Genomic DNA, 22319 nt, shown 5'->3' on the forward strand with positions numbered 1-22319 from the left:
ACCATCTAACGTCAAGCGTTTTGATTACATTTTAAATCCTGTAAACTGGAAAGAATACAAAGGCGTCACTGCAATTAGGTATTCGAACGTATCACGCGTTAAATAGTGATGAAAACGATTGAACGGACATTCAAAACTGCACAACTACTGAAAAGACTTCATCTGTTACAAAATCTACTTTAAATTCTTTGTCTTGTGGAAAAACAAGGCTAGACCAAAGGCAAACTTAAATTTGATCACTCACATAAGCAGTTTTTTGGGGGAAGCTGTTGGTTTGAAGGTAATCACATTTCTAATCAATCAAATTTTCAGGACACAATTGAATTTGAATCATGAATTTTTGGATAATATAGTTTTAAGTTTTATTGAAATTTGACATGAACAATAAATTGTAAATACAATCACATCAATGAACAAAACGCCACGGGTTGTACGATTAAGCCAAACCAAATTTTGTAGGGCAGATTCTTAAAGGTGTGAAGCCAACAATTTTTAAAAAACACAATTTACCTACTCTACAAATGCAAAACACAGTTAAATGTTACTTTCAGTACAAGAAAACTTAAAAATGGTTAAACTGCAAGCTCATCTTAAAACTACTAAGACAAAACACTAGCATTTACTGTATATACAGCATACTCCAATGGCAGTCTAATCCCAAAACTACAAACTAGTGAAACTGTTCAATATCAGTCAATTCTCCAAAACCATGATTGAAAATTGTGCCCAACATCTGAAAGCAAAGTCCAAAGGTTCCTTTCAAACTGCTAAAAAGTAGCTTAAAAACAAAATAAAAAGCATCTTTCCCCTAAATTGGTTAAGGGAAAATAAGCCAGAAATGTCCAAGTGCATTTATGGAAAAAAAAAAATCTGGTATATACAATAGTGATTCTTGATGTCAGCAAAATGCAAGTGGCAGCCAATCTGTACTGAAGGATGTAGAGTTATGCCAATCAGATTTGAAGGTTGCAGAGTTTAGCCAATTTCACCGAAACCCCCATTTCTTTACTTCCATTGCTGCCCATAAGTATCCTGATAAAACTCCTGGTTGTCATTATTGTAACCATAGTTACCAGAATAATCACCACCTTGCTGAAGAGGCTGCTGAGCGATGGGTTGCGAGCCCCAATTCTGTTGGTTGGTCTGGCGTCGTTTGGAATCTGGCTGGTTATACCCATCGGCTTTTCGCTTTCCTCCTACGTTGCCGCCACGGTTGCCTCTACCACCACGGGCACCACGTCCTCTTTGTGGTGGCTGTGGCCCCCCTCTGCCACTCCTGGCACCTCTTGGAGGTCCCATTGGCGCTCCACGTTGAGGGTATCCTGCCCTTCCTCTGGGTGGGGGTACACCGCGACCTCTGGGAGGTGGGATTGCACTTCTACCACCCCTTCCACCTCTTCCTCTCTGGACTGGATATGCATCATCGTAACCATAATATGGATCTTCATATCCACCACGGTAATCATGATAATCATAGCCATAGTAATCATCATAGTAATCTTCATAGCCATAATAATCTGGGGGATAGCCATAACTACCTCCTCTACTTCCACGGACTCTGCCCCTAATAGGAGGTGGCATACGAGGTGGGGGGTAGTAGTAGTAGTCTTCATACCTATAAAAGAAAGTTTTGTTAGACAGATAAAAAGAAAATACAAGAACACATCGGATTACCTTTTCTCCAACAAAAACAACTTACACTTGTGTCCTTGTGGCCTGTCTTTGAGCTTGTCGTTCTTTCTTCTTCTTGTCTGGGGGCTTTGCAAGAACTATTTCAATATCTTCGCCTTCAACTTCTCTTCCATTCATTTGACTCATCGCCTGTGAAGGAAAGAACACGAGTTAGATAAGGAGGTCATGCCATTCATGAGACCCTCAACTTCACTCTGTCATCAACATATCCTTTTACTGGATAAGAGTCTGGAGAATTTACTGTAAATAGCTATATTTTGAATCTTTGGGCGCATGATTCTTCAGCTCCTTCCCCCGTCCCAATACATGGATCATAACATGCACTAACTGCATGGAAAACCAATGGTAAAGATTAAACTTAGTATACAATGATAATCTGTTGGCATTAAAGCGATACATTCGACACATACAAAATTAAATCTGATTAACCCATGAAAATCTGAAACATTTCACCTTATAATTGAATTTCATCACAGGATATTATAATTGAATTTCATCACGGGATATTACTAAGCTTAATTCACAAATATACTTTAGTCAACAGGGATACAATGATATCTGAATCATGCATGGAATTGCTCGTGCCCATCATCTGTTCAAGTAAGTCATGCTTTAAATCACTTTGGTATGGAATGAGTGAAATTAAATGAAACATGTTACAGGATTAGTTAGAGATTTCAGACATATGCCGAAAGGCCAAGAAATGGCCATGGTCAATTTTGAACCATGTGTCAAAGTATCATAAATAACCACTAGGTTGAATAAGATGAACCCAGAGCTGCCAAGTTTTGTCAGAGCATTTCAGTATTCTAGTACCTAAAAATTAGTATTTTGCTGAGGAAATCTGTATTTTTACACGGTGCCATTTTGCTAAGAGTACAAGAATGCATAACTTTGCTACCAATTGACATGTCTTCTACGCACCTTACTTGACAGTTCATTCATTGCCATCTCTTTGTATACTTCTGTTTGAACGGCTGCTGCCTGCTTTTAGCACCAGATGATGTAGAAGCCATTTTGGAAGCCTCTCCTCCCGCCCTCTCCCCCCCCCCCCTCTCTCTCTCCCTCCCCCTCACACCCCGCCCTCCCCCCCCCCCCCCCCCCGCCCCTCTCCCTTCCTTTTTTTCTCTCCCCTCCTTCTTATTCCCTCCCTCTCTCCTGCCCTCCCCATCCCTCTCCCCCTTAAGCCCCCCACCGTTCGAGCCAATTCCAATGTACTGCAATCCCAGAGTCACTAGCTTTTTCTACCATTGCCTGAAAAATAATCAAAGCTCAACAGGACACTGAGAAAGAATTGCAAAGACTCATTGTTATAACTAGAACTGAACAGTCTGTGACCCATAGCCCTGTGGCCGACAGCTCCTTGTTTAAATTCCCACGCGTTAAACTGAGTGCTCTGTTTAAATCTGGAGCAGGACAGGCAGCCTGGAGAGAAGGAATGGGTGACGTTTCTGGTCGAGACCCTTCTTCAGACTGAACTGAATTCCGTATTTAACACAAAACCGTACATCTGTATTCTAATCGCATTTCCGTACAAAATACGGAAAATCCATACTACTTGGCAGCTCTGTGAACCCCATAAATCATCAAATAAACCATCAAGAAACTTAATCAATGGTCTTACAAAACTGGCACTCTGCCAATGTCAAATCTTGATGTACTGATATAACTGAAATAGGTTATCCACTTCAATATGTAGAGTCAAGAGAGTTTTATTGTCACGTCCCAGATAGGACAATGACATTCTTACTTGCTGCAGCACAACAGAATATGTAAACATAGTACATAACGGGAGAAGAAAAAAAGTTCCGTGAGTGTATACACATGCACACATACTCAATAAATAACAAATATAGTGCAATAATAATAACCTTTACTGCTGAATCTCGGTCCTCAAAATGAACAAATGCATAGTCTTTCAATTTTTTCACACGTTCCAGTTTCCCAAACTGACTAAAAGTCTTTTCAAGGATGTCTTCTGTAACAGAGCTGGCCAGGTTTCTTACAAACAGAACTTTGACCTGTACAAGACAACAACGAACAATAAAGAATCAAAAAATAACAAATTCAGTTAACAGCATTACACTTTCTAACCCAGACATTTACATATCATACAGTACTAGAACAAAATGCCACATAGCTGAGTCAACAGATCACTGGCAAACATTCAAATAATTGTGACATTAATCATAGGGATTTAGGAGGAGCTTTAACTGACGCAGAATGAAATTCATAGAATCAATAAAACTACAACATGGACCTACCAATTCCTTAAAAAAACAAAACTGACATTTGCACAAAAGCAGAAATACAGAACTTTAAAAACACTAAATTGTTCACACAAGTGGTTTTACAAATGACATCCAAATAATGCTTACAAAGGGGAATGAGACTTCAATTATATCGTTTTGCATTTCAAGCTACCATAAGCTGCTTTAGTTCAAAATTTAGTTTATAATAAACCTAAATCTGATGGATGTGTTTAAGAAGGAACTGCAGATGCTGGAAAATCGAAGGTAGACAAAAGTGCTGGAGAAACTCAGCGGGTGCAGCAGCATCCATGGAGTGAAGGAAATAGGCAACATTTCGGGCCCAAAACGTTGCCTATTTCCTTCGCTCCATAGATGCTGCCTCACCCGCTGAGTTTTTCCAGCATTTTTGTCTACCCTAAATCTGATGGAGATTGGCAGCGTATTGCCCATTTATATACAAGAATGTTTGTTGCACATAAAAATCCCTTTGTTCCAATAGGTTGCTGCTTCACAGCTCCAAAGCCCAGTTCGATCCTGACGTCCAGTGCTGTTTGCGTGAAGATTTCACTTTCTCCCCTTGACCGTATGGGTTTCTTGCCACATGCTAGACATACTGGTTATCAAATGAATTGGCTGGAATAGCTTGGTAGTTTGAGATCTGGAGGGGGGGGGGGGGGGGGGGGGGGGGGGGGGGGGGGGGGGGGGGGGGGGGGGCTGGGGGTGGGTGGGGGAAGATAACTTTAGAGTATGAAAAACAATGAGCTGCTGGACGAAGTGAGGGAAGATAATGTCCTGCTGGGAGCCAATGGACTGAATGGTTTATTTTTCTTTAGTCGTGTTACCTTTGCCATCACCTCCGGATCTGGTTCCTCTACTGGGTCTGCCCATTCCACGGTAACGACATTTCCCCAAACCTTGACTTTTCCACTCATTAATCTTCGCCTTGCCTGTGCAGCAGACTTGTGATCCTCAAATTCTAGAAAACAGAAGCCTCTGTTTTTCTTCTTATCATCAGGCTGATGATATAGAATAACATCAGTGAGACCCTCTGCAGAAGAGAAGGAAAATTAATTGTATTAAAATAATCTTTCTAAGCCAACCAAAATGCTGGACATTGAAATAGGTTCTACTTGGTCTGAGATATACACATCTATAAAAATTACATGGTAGTCAACACGGTCATTGATATTTTATCAAATATAGGGCAAAAAGAGTTGACTCACAAGAAGAGTATTTTCTTGCTTGAAAGTTGATAAAAATTAATAGGGCAGCTAAGAGAACCTATTTTTTCCCCAGTGGGTGAATCCAGAACACAGCAGAACACAAAGGTTCAAGTCCACGTATTCAGGAACGACATTTCAATATAATTGTTTTATATAAACAAGAAATTTACCTAAAATGCTCCTGACACAGGGTATCAATGGCAGCTTTCAAAACCAAAAGTATGTTTTTGTTGGGCAACGTTTTTCAGGAATGGGATAGGATGTAGAGAGGCAAAGGGAGGCTTATGACACAAGAATGCCATCATAAACATGCTCAACTGAAGTAGATTATACTGTATTATGAAACAAACCGTAGCTAAAATGTCAGGCTTATTTGTTCCCAATATCCACATGGCCCAATACATTAGCTCAATTACCAAATAAAAAGGCAGAAAACAAAAGTACTATGCAAAATAACTATTGTTTTATTTAAATCACTTCACTGCAGCTGACCCGCCATGTTCGTCTAGCACATTAGTTTTGCAAATGAAGAACCATGAGCATATTTACAAAATACCCACGTGAGAACAACCAAACCAATTACTTAAAATTAATAAACAGAAGAGTCAATCACATTAGAATAAGCGTGTTCGGTATTCCGACTGCGCATGCCCAGGTCATAGGTCAGTGGAGATAAACATTGGAGGGTGCGGAACTGCTGTGTGTTATCTTTGGTTATCTGACCTTCGTTTCAGTGAGTGCGTTATGCTCCGTGCTGCTCCGCGGGGTCGGGGTCTCCGGCGGCGCCGCTGGTCCGTTACCCCCCACCCCCCCCACCCAGAGGCCGCCGGAGATATCGGACCAGGCTCGCAGCCAGCACGGGGGGGCTCGGGCCAGGGACTGCAGGCTGCGCCTGTCTCCCTGTCCAGTGGCCGCTGGTTTGCCCCCTCGGTGGAGGGCATGTCATTACAAACAGTGAGTCAGTCGAAGCTGGGATAAGCAATCAGTTCCACTGGAGCTGCTTGTTGTCTTCCGGCATCAAAGGCCCTGTTGGTGGAGGGTGTTGTGACGCAGATGGAGAGGTTTGGTGGCGGCGGGGGCCAGGCGCCGCCACTGACAGGGACACACGGGCCGCTGCGGCGGGCCAGGCAACATCTCCGGAGAAGGATCTCGACCCAAATCGCCCATTCCTTTTCTCCGGGGATGCTGCCCGTCCAGACGAGGCGCCACAGCACCTTGCAAGTACCCCTACAGACGGCCGGCCAACTTCCTCGCCGTCAGCAAGTGCGCGCGGGTTACTGCGGCGGCTCGGCTGGACGGGCAGCATCCACGGAGAAAAGGAATGGGTTCCTCAGGAGTAGGAGCTGGGCCGGAGCAGACCCTTCCCCCGTGGGCCGCCGCTCCGGGGGGGGGGGGGGGGGAAATCCAGCGCCGGGGACGTGGGCTGCAGATGAGACGGTGGTCTGTGTGCGCTCTCCCGTCTCCCACTGGCAACTACACCCTCTCGCGGTTACAACTGCTCTCCCGCTACCTGGCATCCCCGTTCCTCAGATTAAATAATTTTACACATCAATCATGAAATGTAAGAATTTACAGTTTATGCAGCCAGCATTTCGTTCACTTTTTCTTTATGAGTGACCTTTGACAAATCCCATGATTCCTTGCGTTTTTCAGAATACCGAGCTCGCTTATTAATACGGGTCTCTCCCCCCCCCCCCCCCCCCCCCCCCCCCCCCCCCCCCCCCCCCCCCCCCCCAATTCAATTAAATATCTTTTTTCTTTAAATCAGATCTTTAAACCTAAACTTTTTTGTTTAAATAGTTGTTCTTTTTGGCATCCAAGAATCCCCTGACCTAACCTGTGACTTTGCTGAATTCTTCCATTATGTTTTCCTTGGTCTTGTTCTTTGGAATAGAACCAACAAACAGCCTATTGTTGGCCACAGAAATGCAAACTCCAATGTGTTTACCAGGACGGATTTCACAATTATCACACTACAAAATAAAAGAAGCAGAGATTTAGCATGTCGATATTATTGCAGCGTCCCAGTGACTTTTCAGCTGAAACTGACTTTAATATACCAGTAAAATTCAAAAGAATCTGCTGTTGAGCCCAACGTTCAAAGCGCTTCAATCATGAAGTTTTGTAGTATGCATTAATTTTTTTTTTTTTAATTCTTACCAGTTTGACAGCCTCTTGGGCTGCATCTTTGTTGCAGAATGTCACAAATGCGTAGCCACGGTTTTGGCCTGACAAGGGGTCCATCATAAGTCTTAAGTCCCAAATGGCACCCGCTTTTTTCAAACAATGGGACAAGTTCATCTTCATACAAATCCCTGGGTATCTTCCCAACAAATACCTAAGTATCCAAGCAATTAAGTCTGAAAAATTTGCCATGCTACATGTAATTAACACAATGCAAATTACAATCAAAAGATATTTTAAAATATGGATTAAAAGACAGATAACAGGTAATTGGATATACAGTTGAATAATTTGAGGAGCGGGAAATTACTCGGTATATGTACTTTCTTTTTCAAGATAAAAGCAATCATTATATTAACATTTTCAACCGAATTCCTTTGATTTCTATTCCCGCTCCACAACGGAAGTCGATTGACCCACCCGATGGAAAATCCACATGAGTACGGTGTAAATTGTAATACATCCTATCTATGATTGAATAGTGTGGACCACAGATCACATTGTAATAAATCACTAACCTCTGTTCCAATTCCAGGTTGTGGCCCTGCATGCACGCCATCAGGAGGAGGGCCACCATACTTCCTTTGCCCTGTGGTTACATCCAAAGTGTACCCTGTCCTTTCTAGCAGTGCCTAAACAATGTATTAAGAATTTAGCGCAAAATCCTTAGCATCATACAGTATTTTATGAAACAATTACCTTAAATAACTATATAACAAGTGGAAATGCAAACAGAACATGGTCAAACTTTTGGTTACAAATAAATCAGTTGAGCAATCGAATTAACTTAATTTAATATATAGTGCCTTCCATAATGCTTAGGACAAAGACCCATCATTTATTTATTTGCCTCTGTACGCCACAATTTGAGATTTGTAATAGAAACAAAATCACATGTGGTTAAAGTGCACATTGCCAGATTTTATTAAAGGGTATTTTTATACATTTTGGCTTCACCATGTATAAATTACAGTTGTGTTTATACATAGTTCCCCCATACCAGGGCACCATAATGTTTGGGACACATGGCTTCACAGGTGTTTGTAATTGCTCAGGTGTGTTTAAATGCCTCCTTAATGCAGGTATAAGAGTGCTCTCAGCACCTAGTCTTTCCACCAGTCTTTCCATCACCTTTCGGAAACTTTTATTGCTGTTTATCAACATGAGGACCAAAGTTATGCCAATGAAAGTCAAAGAAGCCATTATGAGACTGATAAACACGAATAAAACTGTTAGAGACATCAGCCAAACCTTAGGCTTACCAAAATCAACTGTTTGGAACACCATTAAAAAGAAAGAGAGCACTGGTGAGCTTACTAATTAATTGCAAAGGGCCAAGGAAAACCTCCACAGCTGATGACAGAAAAATTCTCACTATAATAAAGAAAAATCCCCAAACACCTGTCCGACAGATCAGAAACACTCTTCAGGTGTGGATTTGTCAATGACCACTGTCCGCAGGAGACTTCATGAACAGAAGTACAGAGGCTACACTACAAGATGTAAACCACTGGTTAGCCGCAAAAATAGGATGGCCAGGTTAGTTTGCCAAGAAGTAATTAAAAGAGCACCCACTGTTCTGGTAAAAGGTCTTGTGGACGGACAGATGAGATGAAGATTAACTTATATCAGAGTGATGGCAAGAGCAAAGTATGGAGAAGAGTACGGAACTGCCCAAGATCCAAAGCATACCACCCTCATCTGTAAAACACAGTGGTGGGGGCGTTAGGGCCTGGGCATGTATGGCTGCTGAAGGCACTGGCTCACTTATCTTCATTGATGATACAACTGCTGATGGTAGTAGCATAATGAATTCTGAAGTGTATAATCACATCCTATCTGCTCAAGTACAAACAAATGCCTCAAAACTCATTGGCGGCGGTTCATTCTACAGCAAGACAATGATCCCAAACATACTGCTAAAGCAACAAAGTTTATCAAAGGTAGAAAATGGTCAATTCTTGAGTGGCCAAGTCAATCACCCGATCTGAACCCAATTGAGCATGACTTTTATATGCTGAAGAGAAAACTGAAGGGGGCTAGCCACCAAAACAAGCATGAGCTAAAGATGACTGCAATACAGGGCTGGTAAAGCATCACCAGAGAAGATACCCAGCAACTGGTGATGTCTATGAATGGCAGAATTCAAACAGTCATTGCATGCAAAGGATATGCAACAACATTTGGCTGAGCTGAAGATGAGATCCAAACACTCTCACAAAACGCGAGGACAGTCAGTTCACGCAACGCAAACTTTGGGTCATTTGTTCCTTGCCCCCACCAGCGCGGTAGAAACGAGGGGGCTGTGAAGTTGCATTCTCTCGACTCTCCTAGAAGCAACGAACCATGGCTTTACCAGTGGTTGTCTGTCAAACAGGAACTTCTCTCTCCTGTCTCCCCACGCAAGTCTTTCATCCCCCACCTCTCCCCATCTCTCCGCCAGTCCAGTCCCTCCCCGTCTCCCACTCGTATCAGCTCCCTCTCTCGCTGTTACACCCGCTCTCCCACGCTTTTTTTATTCTCGAATGACCTTTGAAAAATCCCATGATTCCTAGCGTTTTTCTGAATGCCAAACTCGCGTATAAAAAAGGTTTAGAGATGTAGGCAAATAAGACTAGTTTAAATGAACATCTAGGACAGAGCCGAGCTGGAACCGGCGCTCCGCTGCTCCCATCCGGCCCGGGAGCAGTGTTTATTCCGAGCGCCCCATGACCAGTGCATGCGCAGTCAGAATACCGAACTTGCTTATTCATGTACCTGTCCAAATTTTTTTTTTTTATTAAATGAGGACTGTTCACTACACTCTGAATTAGATTCCCTTCAGGTCCCTTTTAAATCTTTCTCCTCTCATCTCAAGCCAATGCCCTTAGAATAACTGTATTAGTTGACGATATTTGGAGCTACTGCCTCAATCCCAGGGTCCAGGATTCAATCCTGTTCTATTGTGTTGCATGAATGGAGTTTGCACATCATAAGAGATAGGAATAGAATTAAGCTATTCAGCCCATAAATCTACTCCACCATTCAATCATGGCTGATCTATCTCTCCCTCATAACCCCAATGCTTTCTCCCCATGACCTCTGACACCCATACTAATCATGAATCTATCTATCTCTGCCTTAAAGTTATCCACTGACGTAGGCTCCACAACCTTCTGTGACAAAGAATTCCACAGTTTCACCACCCTGTTAAAAAAAAAATCCTCCTCATCTCCTTCCTAAAGGAACATCCTTTACTTCTGAGGCTATGACCTCTAGTCCTGGACTCTCCCACTAGAAAACACCCTCTCCACATTCACTCTATCCAAGCCTTTCACTATTCAATTTCACATTGTTGGAGTTACTGTGCAAATTTCCTCTCATGATCCCATAGAATGTGTGGGTTGGCAGGTTAACCTCTACTCTAAATTGCCCCAGTGGGGTGACTGGTCAACTCTGACATATTAACTCCATGTCCACTAGTTTAACCAACTTATCTTCCAATATATCTTACCTTGATTTTTGACTCATCAGGACCCTTTGTAGCATCCTGCACTTTGTTACCTTGCTTCTCCCGTTGTCTGTAGGTTTTCATTACTCCACACAGAAAGGCACTTTTATTCTAGAAATTAAAGAAGTTAGTACCAATAATTTGAATCCATAATAATGGATAAAAACATTAGTCAAGAAATTAAGTAAAGTATATGAAATTGTTTTATAATGTCTAATGCTAGAAACCTTTAAACCATTTAATCTACAATCATGTTTAAGAAGGAACTGCAGATGCTGGAAAATCGAAGGTAGACAAAAATGCTGGAGAAACTCAGCGGGTAAGGCAGCATCTATGGAGCGAAGGAAATAGGCAACGTCTCGGTCCGAAACCCTTTTTCAGACTGATGCGAGGGTGGGGGCGGAAAGAAAGGAAGGGGTGGATCTAGTGGGCAGAGGGAGAGCTGAGAAGGGGAGGAGAAAGTAAGGATTACCTAAAATTAGAGAAGTCAATGTTCATACCGCTGGAGTGCAAACTGCCCAAGCGAAATATGAGGTGCTGCTCCTCCAATTTACGGTGGTCCTCACTCTGGCCATGGAGGAGGCCGAGGACAGAAAGGTCGGATTCGGAATGGGAGAGGGATTGAAGTGCTGAGCCACCGGGAGATCAGGTTGGCTATTGCAAACCGAGCGGAGGTGTTCGGCGAAGGCTTGGCAATCGCTTCACCAAACACCTCCGCTCGGTTTGCAATAACCAACCTGATCTCCCGGTGGCTCAGCACTTCAACTCCCCCTCCCATTCCGAATCCAACCTTGGAGGAGTAGCACCTCATATTTCGCTTGGGCCGTTTGCACCCCAGCGGTATGAACATTGACTTCTCTAATTTCAGGTAGTTCTTACTTTTTCCTCCCCTTCTCAGCTCTCCCTCTGGCTCCACCTCTTCCTTTCTTCTTCCCCCCGAAACTTTGCCTATTTCCTTCGCTCCATAGATGCTGCCTCAACCAGAGTTTCTCCAGCATTTTTGTCTAATCTATAATCATCGTTTGATGTAATTTTTTGACATCTGACTTAAATTATCTTTTCTATGAGACTAAATGTAAACTAAAGTCAATCATATTGCATTATCAAATTTCAAACCGTATATTGTTTCATGACCATCGCATACCAGCAGTGCAGACATGTATTTTATTTTACCTGCACGTGTGATAGGTCACTTTCTTTAAACTGTTGCAAGACAGCCATTGCACCTTCTTCATTGAACTCTCTAAGAGCATCAATGGCTCTTTCATCAAGATCAGCATAAGATACCAACCCTGAAACAATATTCAATACAAAACTATTAGATAACCAACGGTGGTTCCATTTTCTAGCGTATTCATGCACAGAGTGTACCAATATCACCACTGCCTAAAATTTGTACTTTTAATGATAGGAGTCAAGGAAAAGAGATAGGGAACGTGCAACGTTAATTGAGTTTTTAGCGTGTCTATTTTTTCTTTAAATCCTTTGGACTATAATTTACTGTCCATTTTAATAGTTCTGATTAAGCTTAAAGCGAAATATAAGTTGCTTGGCTAAAAGTGTTGAAAGTACTAAGAGCGATCACGTCTTCATTATGTATTTGTATGTTATATCAAAGTATGCAAATATATTTGAAAAACACAGGAAAAATTGCACCTCGTGTACAATGAATAAAAATTCAGATCCATAAAGGGATAATGTACATACTTTTTTTAAATTGGAATTTGAACCACTCCATTTAACTTATCTACATACTCTCTATCATCCAGTTAAAAATACAGTGCCTAATGAATCAATTTTCACCATTTCAGTTAATTTAGATTGTAAGCACCAAATACTAGAAATGCAGGAAATAGCATAGGTTTTTTTTTATTTTTAGCAATAGCAACCTCAACATAAGAAATATGGTAGGGGGATGGGTGCAAGAGCAGAGAGACAAAGGGGTGTAAAATGAGGGTAGGAGCAATAGGTAGCAAGGTGAAAAGTAAAAGTGGCAGGCAGACAAGTCCAGGGGAAAAATCAAAAAGGGCCACTTTTCAACATAATTGTATAAGGGGTAAGAGTGTTGTAAAAACAAGCCTGAAGGCTTTGTGCCTCAATGCAAGGAGCATTCGTAATAAGGTGGATGAGTTGAATGTGCAGATAGTTATTAATAAATATGATATAGTCGGGATCACGGAGACATGGCTCCAGGGTGACCAAGGCAGGGAGCTGAACATCCAGGGATATTCAGTATTCAGGAGCGATAGTCAGAAAGGAAAAGTAGGTGGGGTAGCGTTGCTGGTTAGAGAGGAGATTAACGCAATAGAAAGGAAGGACATTAGCTTGGAGGATGTGGAATCGATATGGGTAGAGCTGCGAAACACTAAGGGGCAGAAAACGCTAGTGGGAGTTGTGTACAGGCCACCTAACAGTAGTAGTGGAGTTGGGGTTGGCATCAAACAGGAAATTAGAAATGCGTGCAACAAAGGTAAAACAGTTATAATGGGTGACTTCAATCTACATATAGATTGGGTGAATCAAATTGGCAGGGGTGCTAAGGAAGAGGATTTCTTGGAATGTATGCGGGATAGTTTTCTAAACCAACATGTAGAGGAACCAATGAGAGAGCAGGCTATTCTAGACTTGGTATTGAGTAATGAGGAAGGGTTAGTTAGCAGTCTTGTTGTGTGTGGCCCCTTGGGCAAGAGTGACCATAATATGGTTGAGTTCTTCATTAGGATGGAGAGTGACATAATTCAGAAACAAGGGTTTTGAATTTAAAGAAAGGTAACTTTGAGGGTATGTGACGTGAATTGTCTAAGATAGACTGGTAATTGATTCTTAAAGGGTTGGCGGTGGATATGCAATGGAAGGCATTTAAAGACTGCATGGATGAACTACAACAATTGTTCATCCCAGTTTGGCAAAAGAATAAATCAGGGAAGGTAGTGCATCAGATGAAGTAACAAAAGATGAAGCATATAAATTTGCCAGAAAAAGCAGCCTACCAGGGAACTGGGAGAAATTCAGAGTCCAGCAGAGGAGGACAAAGGGCTTAATTATGAAAGGGAAAATAGATTATGAAAGAAAACTGGCATGGAACATAAAGACTGACTGCATCATTTTTTATAGATATTTGAAGAGGAAAAGATTAGTTAAATCAAATGTAGGTCCCTTGCAGTCAGAAACAGGCGAATTGATCATGGGGAACAAGGACGTGGCAGACCAATTGAATAACTACTTTGGTTCTATCTTCACTAAGGAAGACATAAATAATCTGCCGGAAATAGCAAGGGACCGGGGGTCAAATGAGATGGAGGAACTGAGTGAAATCCAGGTTAGTCGGGAAGTGGTGTTAGGTAAATTGAATGGATTAAAGGCCGATAAATCCCCAGGGCCAGATAAATTGCATCCCAGAGTACTTAAGGAAGTAGCCCCAGAAATAGTGGATGATAATTTTTCAAAACTCTTTAGATTCTGGAGTAGTTCCTGAGGATTGGAGGGTAGCTAATGTAACCTCGCTTTTTAAAAAAGGGAGAGAAAACGTGGAATTACAGACCAGTTAGTCTAACATGGGTAGTGGGAAAAATGCTGGAGTCAGTTATTAAAGATGGGATAGCAGCACATTTGGAAAGTGATTAATTCATTGGACAAAGTCAGCATGGATTTATGAAAGGTAAATCATGCCTGACGAATTTTATAGAATTTTTCGAGGATGTAACTGGTAGAATGGATAAGGGAGAACCAGTGGATGTGTTATATCTGGACTTTCAGAAGGCTTTCGACAAGGTCCCACATAAGGGATTAGTATGCAAACTTAAAGCACACGGTATTGGGGGTTCATTATTGATGTGGATAGAGAACTGGCTGGCAGACAGGAAGGAAAGAGTAGGAGTAAACGGGTCCTTTTCAGAATGGCAGGCAGTGACCAGTGGGGTACCGCAAGGCTCAGTGCTGGGACCCCAGCTATTTACAATATATATTAATGATCTGGGTGAGGAAATTGAATGCAACATCTCCAAGTTTGCGGATGACACAAAGCTGGGGGGCAGTGTTAGCTGTGAGGATGCTAGGAGGCTGCAAGGTGACTTGGATAGGTTTGGTGAGTGGGTAAATGCATGGCAGATGCAATATAATGTGGATAAATGTGAGGTTATCCACATTGGTGGCAAAATCAGGGAAGTAGACTATTATCTGAATGGTGGCCGATTAGGAAAAGGGGAGATGCAACGAGACCTGGGTGTCATGGTACACCAGTCATTGAAAGTAGGCATGTAGGTGCAGCAGGCAGTGAAGAAAGCAAATGGTATGTTAGCATTCATAGCAAAAGGATTTGAGTATAAGAGCAGGGAGGTTCTACTGCACTTGTACAGGGTCTAGGTGAGAACACACCTGGAGTATTGCGTACAGTTTTGGTCTCCTAATCTGAGGAAAGGCATTCTTGCGATAGAGGGAGTACAGAGAAGGTTCATCAGACTGATTCCTGGGATGGCAGGACTTTCATATGAAGAAAGACTGGATAGACCGGCTTGTACTCGCTAGAATTTAGAAGATTGAGGGGGGAATCTTATAGAAACGTACAAAATTCTTAAGGGGTTAGACAGGCTAGAAGCAAGAAGGTTGTTCCCGATGTTGGGGAAGTCCAGAACAAGGGGTCACAGTTTAAGGATAAGAGGGAAGTCTTTTAGGACCGAGATGAGAAAATCAGTTTTTACACAGAGAGTGGTGAATCTGTGAAATTCTCTGCCGCAGAAGGTAGTTGAGGCCAGTTAATTGGCTATATTTACGAGGGAGTTAGATGTGGCCCTTGGGGCTAAAGGGATCAGGGGTTATGGAGAGAAGGCAGGTATGGGATACTGAGTTGGATGATCAGCCATGATCACATTGAATGACGGTGCAGGCTCGAAGGGCCGAATGGCCTACTCCTGCATCTATGTTTCTATATGTTACAGGGATGACAGCCACTCTATGTTCTCACACTGCGTGCGATTTAAATTATTTCCTTTTCCGTAACTGAATGATTTGTTTGGCATATGCATCATTGTGCATTTTAAATCAAAACTAACTGTATATGTATAGTCCATTAAATGCCTTAGCTCCATTGCCACAGTGCAAATTAGGGTAATCAATGAACCCCCTTTGGATAGTTGATGAAATGCCACAATATTTTAAGTTAAAGTAGTACTCCGTTATCGGAAGCAGTTCAAAACCATTGCTCATCTTCAGCATATGCTAAAAACATATTGCATAACTGCATTTGTGGTTATCGATGCAGTTTAATAAACATTAGCAGTTTAGGTAGGGCTCAAAATTATGAAAGGTTATAAATTAAAATCAATGCATTTAGCAATTAGGCTAATTTATTGAAATGCCTCAAAATAATTAGGCACAAAATGTATTCATGTTTTGCAGTTTTTGCAAAGAATTTTAATAAAGTTCACTGCTTTTCGAACTTTAATTATGAAAATCCAGGAAGTTTTTGTTTTTTTTTATTCAGTTCAGTAGCAATGGCCATTGTTGGGTGCTGTCTGGACTAATTTAATTATGAGCCCTACATAAATGAATGATCCACAAAATAATGCACTACCAATACCACTACAAATGCTGGCAGAAATTATACACAGCAATCTCTTTTGAATTAAAAAACACTTAAGTATCAAATTTGTTGTCAGGAGAAAGTCAAATATTTTCCAGTGACACATTACATTCAGGTTAAAGCGTGAGTTGGACAATTAAAATCACAGGTACCTTGATATGTACCTGTTTGAAATATATCATCTAGCCTTTCTGCTACTTTCTGTGGCAAGCCAGCATCTAGTAGCACCTGGTAGTGTTCTGAATGGGTGACAGCAGATGAGGTATCCATGGGTTCTTCATCCTCCTTCACCTGCGCTGCATTTCCATTTACCTCAGTAGCCATTTCTAATTATAGCTGGAATGAAAAAAGATATTTAGACATTTTTTTCCTTCCGTATATCAAATGGTCACAAGGCTTTATTTCAAATGCTACGTAAACAGTAGGGTTTAGGCTGTCCAGTGGCGAGAAGTCTGTCCCTACACTATGGAAACAGAGTTTAGCTGCAGCCTAGATGAGATGAAAAAGATCCTTCTGTTCAAAGAGCATTTTAAAGATCCCAAAGATAAATCTGGGCATTTCTCAATTGACTGTAGACCACAACACAAAAACTCTCCACTATTCACCACTCCAAAATAGAGATGGCTAGTGTCGGAAATAGAAATGTCACGCTGGTTCTGTGGGGATGCTCTGCGCTTGAAGATCAGTAACCGTAGTAAATCTGCAAAGAGTGGGCGTGATGTTACCCAGGTGAAATAAGTTGATCTGATGGTGCTTGATGCCGGTACTTGGTAAAAAGGAAAATCTTCTGGTATTGAATTATCTCAGCAAAGATTTATCTAGAACAGTAATTTTACCTTCTAGTATTTTAAGTTTGATAAGACACAACCCCCTCTCCGTTCAGTTACCTTTCATAATTGACCAGCATACAATTATTCAAGCAAATTCACTAAATACCTAAACCATTGGAACAGGAGAAAAAATAACATTTCTGGATCTTTTAAATGATGTATAATTCCAGATCAGATTGATATTCCTGAATGAATGAAAAAAAATCATTCAGGTACAACTTATGTTTTGCACGGTGCACATATCAAAGAAGAATATCTACTGACAATTAATTCTCAATGGCAAAGAAGGAATGTCTAGGGCCATTGAAAGGGCAAAGGAAAAATCATTTTATGTAAGCAGTGCTTCTACACCTGTTGGCACGCAACAAAAGCTTCACACTGTACCTTGGTATATGTGACAATACACTAAATTTAAATTCAACTGTAGAATGAATTTCTCTTGAACAGATTAGGCCAATGTGACAGTAAATGAAAATACTTTAGACATTCAGTAAAATTAAAATAAAGTATTTGATGTGTTTAATAGTACGTTGCCTCAACCAAGATAAATCAACGGTCATGGCAGCAGCAATCTCTCAATCCTTGTTTTATACACTAACGTTCCATTAGGACCAAAGAATTACAGGTATTACAATTATATCCAATAAGGAGAGATTAAGCTCAGATTCTGCAAACCTGTTATTCCAAGTCATATGATATCACTGGAGAACTACATTGGAATAAACATTTTTTTATTTAGAAAAAGATTTACCGTATGACAGCCAATTTATTGTTAAAGGCTGTAGAGTCTGGCTAACCCCTTAACCGAGAATCAATGAAAGTGATAGTTGCTGTTCGCAAACATTAGCTTCCAAGAATCACAATCTTATACTTCAAATAACATTTTAGAAAATTGCCAATGCAATGCAAGACCAATGGTAGTAAAGATGAGAAATTGACTTTGACCAAACATAAGCAGTTAGAGGCTGTTCTTCAGATTGGAGGGAAGTTTAAAATGCAAGTATTAAAATGTTGGCTATTAGAAATATATATTAACATGCCAAACAGGAGATAGGTGCACAACTCTAAAGGTGGTAATTTGGATAAACCAAGTTTATTTCAGTAGGTGATAGATTGGTGAAACACATGGAAGACTACATTTAATTCAGGTGCTGTTTTGCGAACCACTAACTCCCAATTTACACAATGAAAGGAAAGCAGCAGAGAAACTTGAAACTTCACACACACATCCCTGAAGTAAGCAAGCACATCAAACTTGAGTATTGTAGCAGTTTATTTTGATGATTCTATACATGTACAACTTAATGCTTAATCTCCAGCTATTTCTGTAATAATACGTGGAGAATGTTCGGCCTTGGATAGTTCCACCTTACAAGAATGATAACAGGAATAGAACCGCCGTTGTGTGTATAGAAATGATATTAAGTATAAAAAAGAATAATGTTGAACAAATCTGCCTATTTTGGTAGTCATACAGAAAGAGGTATAAAGAGAAAGAAAATTGGGAAGGAAGATGACCAAAACACTGCAGAGGTTGGGAAGTTGAAATAAAATCAGAAAATGCTCGAATCCCTCAGTAAGTCAGGTGGCATTTGAGACAGTTTGAAAAACTTTTGCAAAGTGCATCCAAAGGAAGTGAGTTCCATGTACACAACTTGGCATTTACATGTTTGGTATGTTTCTGAATTATCTATTGATCAAGCAGAACTTGGTCCTCTACTTTGAACTCATGACAGAAACCTTCTGTACAGAGCAAGTCATTCCAATAGACTCATATTGCTGTCATTTAACAAAAATGACGGTCAGTTTCAAATCATATATTTCCACAAAACAATGAACAATATTTCTGTATTTATGTTTCACACTAAAATAAATAGTGTCATGTAATCAATTATTTTTAGGCTTGTGCATAAATCAATTGAGTCCACAAAACACAAGCCCCAGCAACAAAAATTAAAATCAAAATTGCAGTTTTATAAAAAATGAACTTTGTAAGCTATTTTACTATCATCTCTTTCAAAACTTCTGGTTAACATTACAAAAATATTTTGCAGCCCACTTATGCCCAGTATAAAAGCCGTTGATTTAACACCAAAGTTTTGTAGCACATTCATAATCATAATTTAAACCTATAAATTGCAGGGAATGCGGCGAGAAATACAATTCTACCTCTTGTGTAGAATTTGTAGTACTCCTGGCTAAAAAGTCCCTCAAAGTAATCAAATTAACCATTATGCTATTTAATACACGTGTACTAAAATGTCCGATATGCCCATGCGTCAACTGTGCACAACAATGAAGACAAGGCACATGTTGTATCAATGGTCGAACATTTAAAAAATATTCTATTCATCTTCAATAAAACATAAGAAACGGCTATAATGGTTCAAATTTCAGTGCACGCTTGTTTTCAAAATATATACATTGAATGCATAGAAGGATTCAGCTGCCTATTCTTGAGCGGGGGCGGGAAAATGTGTTTTTAGCTTTTGCATTTCACAAAGATATCCACTGATAGATACCGAGTGAAATGATAATGCAACGTTCCTGGATTTGCAACAAAATGAACAGCACTGAATGCATGCTGCATTTCCAAGAAAACAACGAACCCTAAAAAGCGCGCCAGTTTTCTCGTCCATGGTGTGAGCTATAATTTAATTTGCAAGGGAAATGCTGGTTAGGGGTGGGTTAAAAAATCCCAACCCCCCCGGGGGAGTTAAATACAAAACCCTGGAGTGAAAAACGAACAAAGCTAGGTTCACCAACGAACGTTAAATTCATATTTGGATGCTCATTGTAAAATCTAGCTTTTAAAGGGTGCTCTGAATAAAGGGAGAGCGCCAGTCTCTCTCCCGCCAGTCGGCAGGCGTGTGGCCCGAGACCGCATAGTTTACTTATTTTATGCCTCTCCCTGCAGTGCAAAACGTCGGACACGCGCTTATGCGGTTGCAATTGTAGGTAAATAAAAATTTGCAAACGGAATTTCTCCCATTAGAGGCGGTTTCTCCAGCCCCCCCAGGAGAGAGCGAAGGAAGGACAAAGTGAGGAGGCGCCGCGGCCTAGTGGAGCGCCAGCCCTACCCTGCCGCAGTGCTTGCAGGCGGCGCGGGAAAGGCTTAACGCTCTACAGATCGTCTCCAACCCGTTCCGGCCTCGGTAACTGGCCGTGCCGTGATCCGCCTGGCGTTCTTACCGTGTCCGCAAGCGGCGTTAGCAGGGCGCAGCGGCGGGCGGGCTCAGCCCGCGGTTGATGGAGTGGAGAGAGCTGGTGGTAAAATGGCCGCCGTGGCCGCCGCCGCTGCCTCATGGATCCCGTCAGCGCTGCCGGCGTGCGCGGGGTCTCCCGCCCGCCCCCAGCCCCCAGCACGGGCCGCCGTCGCCACGGCAACGCCACCCGCACAGCCAATGTCGTCTTTGGGCGGGAGATGGCGTCGACGGACAACAATGGCGCCGGCTATCAACGACGGAGGAGGTGAGAGAGGGAAGGAAGCAATGGTTGCTGCAAACTACACTGTGCAAACTACACTCTGCAGACTGCACGGTGCAAACCACACTGCACAATCCACGGTGCAAACTAAGCTGGCGTGAACTACACTGTACAAACTGCACGGTGCCAACTACACCAGAGCGCACGAGGGATGGCAAGAAATTACCTCAAAAGCAATGGCTGGTGCAAACTACACTGTGCAAAAGTCGCTGCGCAAACTACACTCTGCAGACTGTACGGTGCAAACCACACTACACGGTGCAAACTAAGCTGGCGTGAACTACACTGTACAAACTGCACGGTGCAAACCACACCAGAGCGCACGAAGGATGGCAAGAAATTACCTCAGAAGCAATGGCTGGTACAAACTACACCGTGCAAACGAAACTGGTGGAGTCCGAAGCAGTGTCTCGACCCGAAACGTCACCTATTCCCTTTCTCTAGAGATGCTATCTAACCCGCAGAGTTACTCCAGCTTTTTGTGTCCATCTTCGTTGCAAACTACACCAGAGCACATGAAGGATGGCAAGGAATTAGCTCAGGAGATGTCTATTCGGGATCGAGAAGGAATGGGTGACGTTTCTGGCCGAGACCCTTCCTCATCCTCTCCAGAGATGCTGCCTGACCCGCTGAGTTACTCCAGCATTTTGTGTCTTATCTTCGGTGCGTCTGCAGTTCCTTACTCCACATGTCTATTCGGGGGATTGTAGACGGGTTGGCAGGTCCACCGTTTATTGCCCACTGTTCATTCAAAGTAATTCTCTTCATACAGTACCATTTCCGAAGATAAACACACAAAAACTGGAGTAACTCGGCGGGTCAGACTGCATCTCCAATTGTATAGAATGTAAAACATTTCATATCCCGCCATCAAGAGTGTTTTATTGTCATTTGCCCCTGATAGAACAATGAAATTCTTACTTGCAGCATGCCAGAATATGTAAACCAGTATTCCTAACCACATACATTACTTCAGCACTACTTGCTGATGCAAATGTGAATAGGATTTGATTGATTGGTTTAGGGTTTGGGTAATGTATGGTTTATTTTTGGCACGTTTTAATTTTGGAGGTACAAAAATAACTACATCTGTAGTTATCACAGTAAATTGCTCTATTGTAATCATATATTGTCTTTCTGCTGTCTTTTCATTGTACCTCGGTACACATGACAAAAATAAACAAAAATAATTGTAGGCAAATTGGCCTAGTGTGACAATAAACTAAACTGCCTTGTAAAATCACAATATTGTCTGACACAAGGATTCTTAAGCATTTCTCATATTCTACACAATCCTAAGGTTTTAGTTTTACAGCAGGGAAACAACCCTAGAATCGTTGATCAGATGACTCAAGTTCTGTTTTCCCACTTTCGCATCCACTCCCCACACACTAATTAACCCATAAACCCACATGTCTTTGGGACGAGGAAGAAAATCAGAGCACCCAGAGGAAACTCCAGCGGTCACAGGGAGAACATGCAAACTCCACACAGACAGCACCCTAGGTCAGGATCAAACATGTCTCTGGCGCTGTGAAGCAGCAGCTCGATGTGTTGGGAAAAAATGATAATTCAAAGAAAATG

At 41.7% G+C, this 22319-nt stretch overlaps 1 protein-coding gene across 1 annotated transcript; it reads right to left on the reverse strand.

Annotated features, from left to right (window-relative positions):
• Positions 1-337: 337 nt before the first annotated feature.
• LOC129709911 (heterogeneous nuclear ribonucleoprotein R-like) lies at positions 338-20598 on the reverse strand. The gene is given in 12 exon segments (XM_055656597.1): positions 338-1615; positions 1700-1821; positions 3564-3713; positions 4787-4992; positions 7005-7140; positions 7328-7444; positions 7446-7505; positions 7870-7983; positions 10845-10952; positions 12015-12133; positions 16584-16755; positions 20442-20598. Coding segments are annotated over 11 exon segments (1902 nt in total). The 5' UTR covers positions 16744-16755; positions 20442-20598; the 3' UTR covers positions 338-1005.
• Between the last annotated feature and the right edge of the window lie 1721 nt (positions 20599-22319).

The sequence above is a fragment of the Leucoraja erinacea genome, chromosome 26, assembly GCF_028641065.1.
Source record: "Leucoraja erinacea ecotype New England chromosome 26, Leri_hhj_1, whole genome shotgun sequence".
In the NCBI taxonomy this organism is placed as follows: domain Eukaryota; kingdom Metazoa; phylum Chordata; class Chondrichthyes; order Rajiformes; family Rajidae; genus Leucoraja; species Leucoraja erinaceus.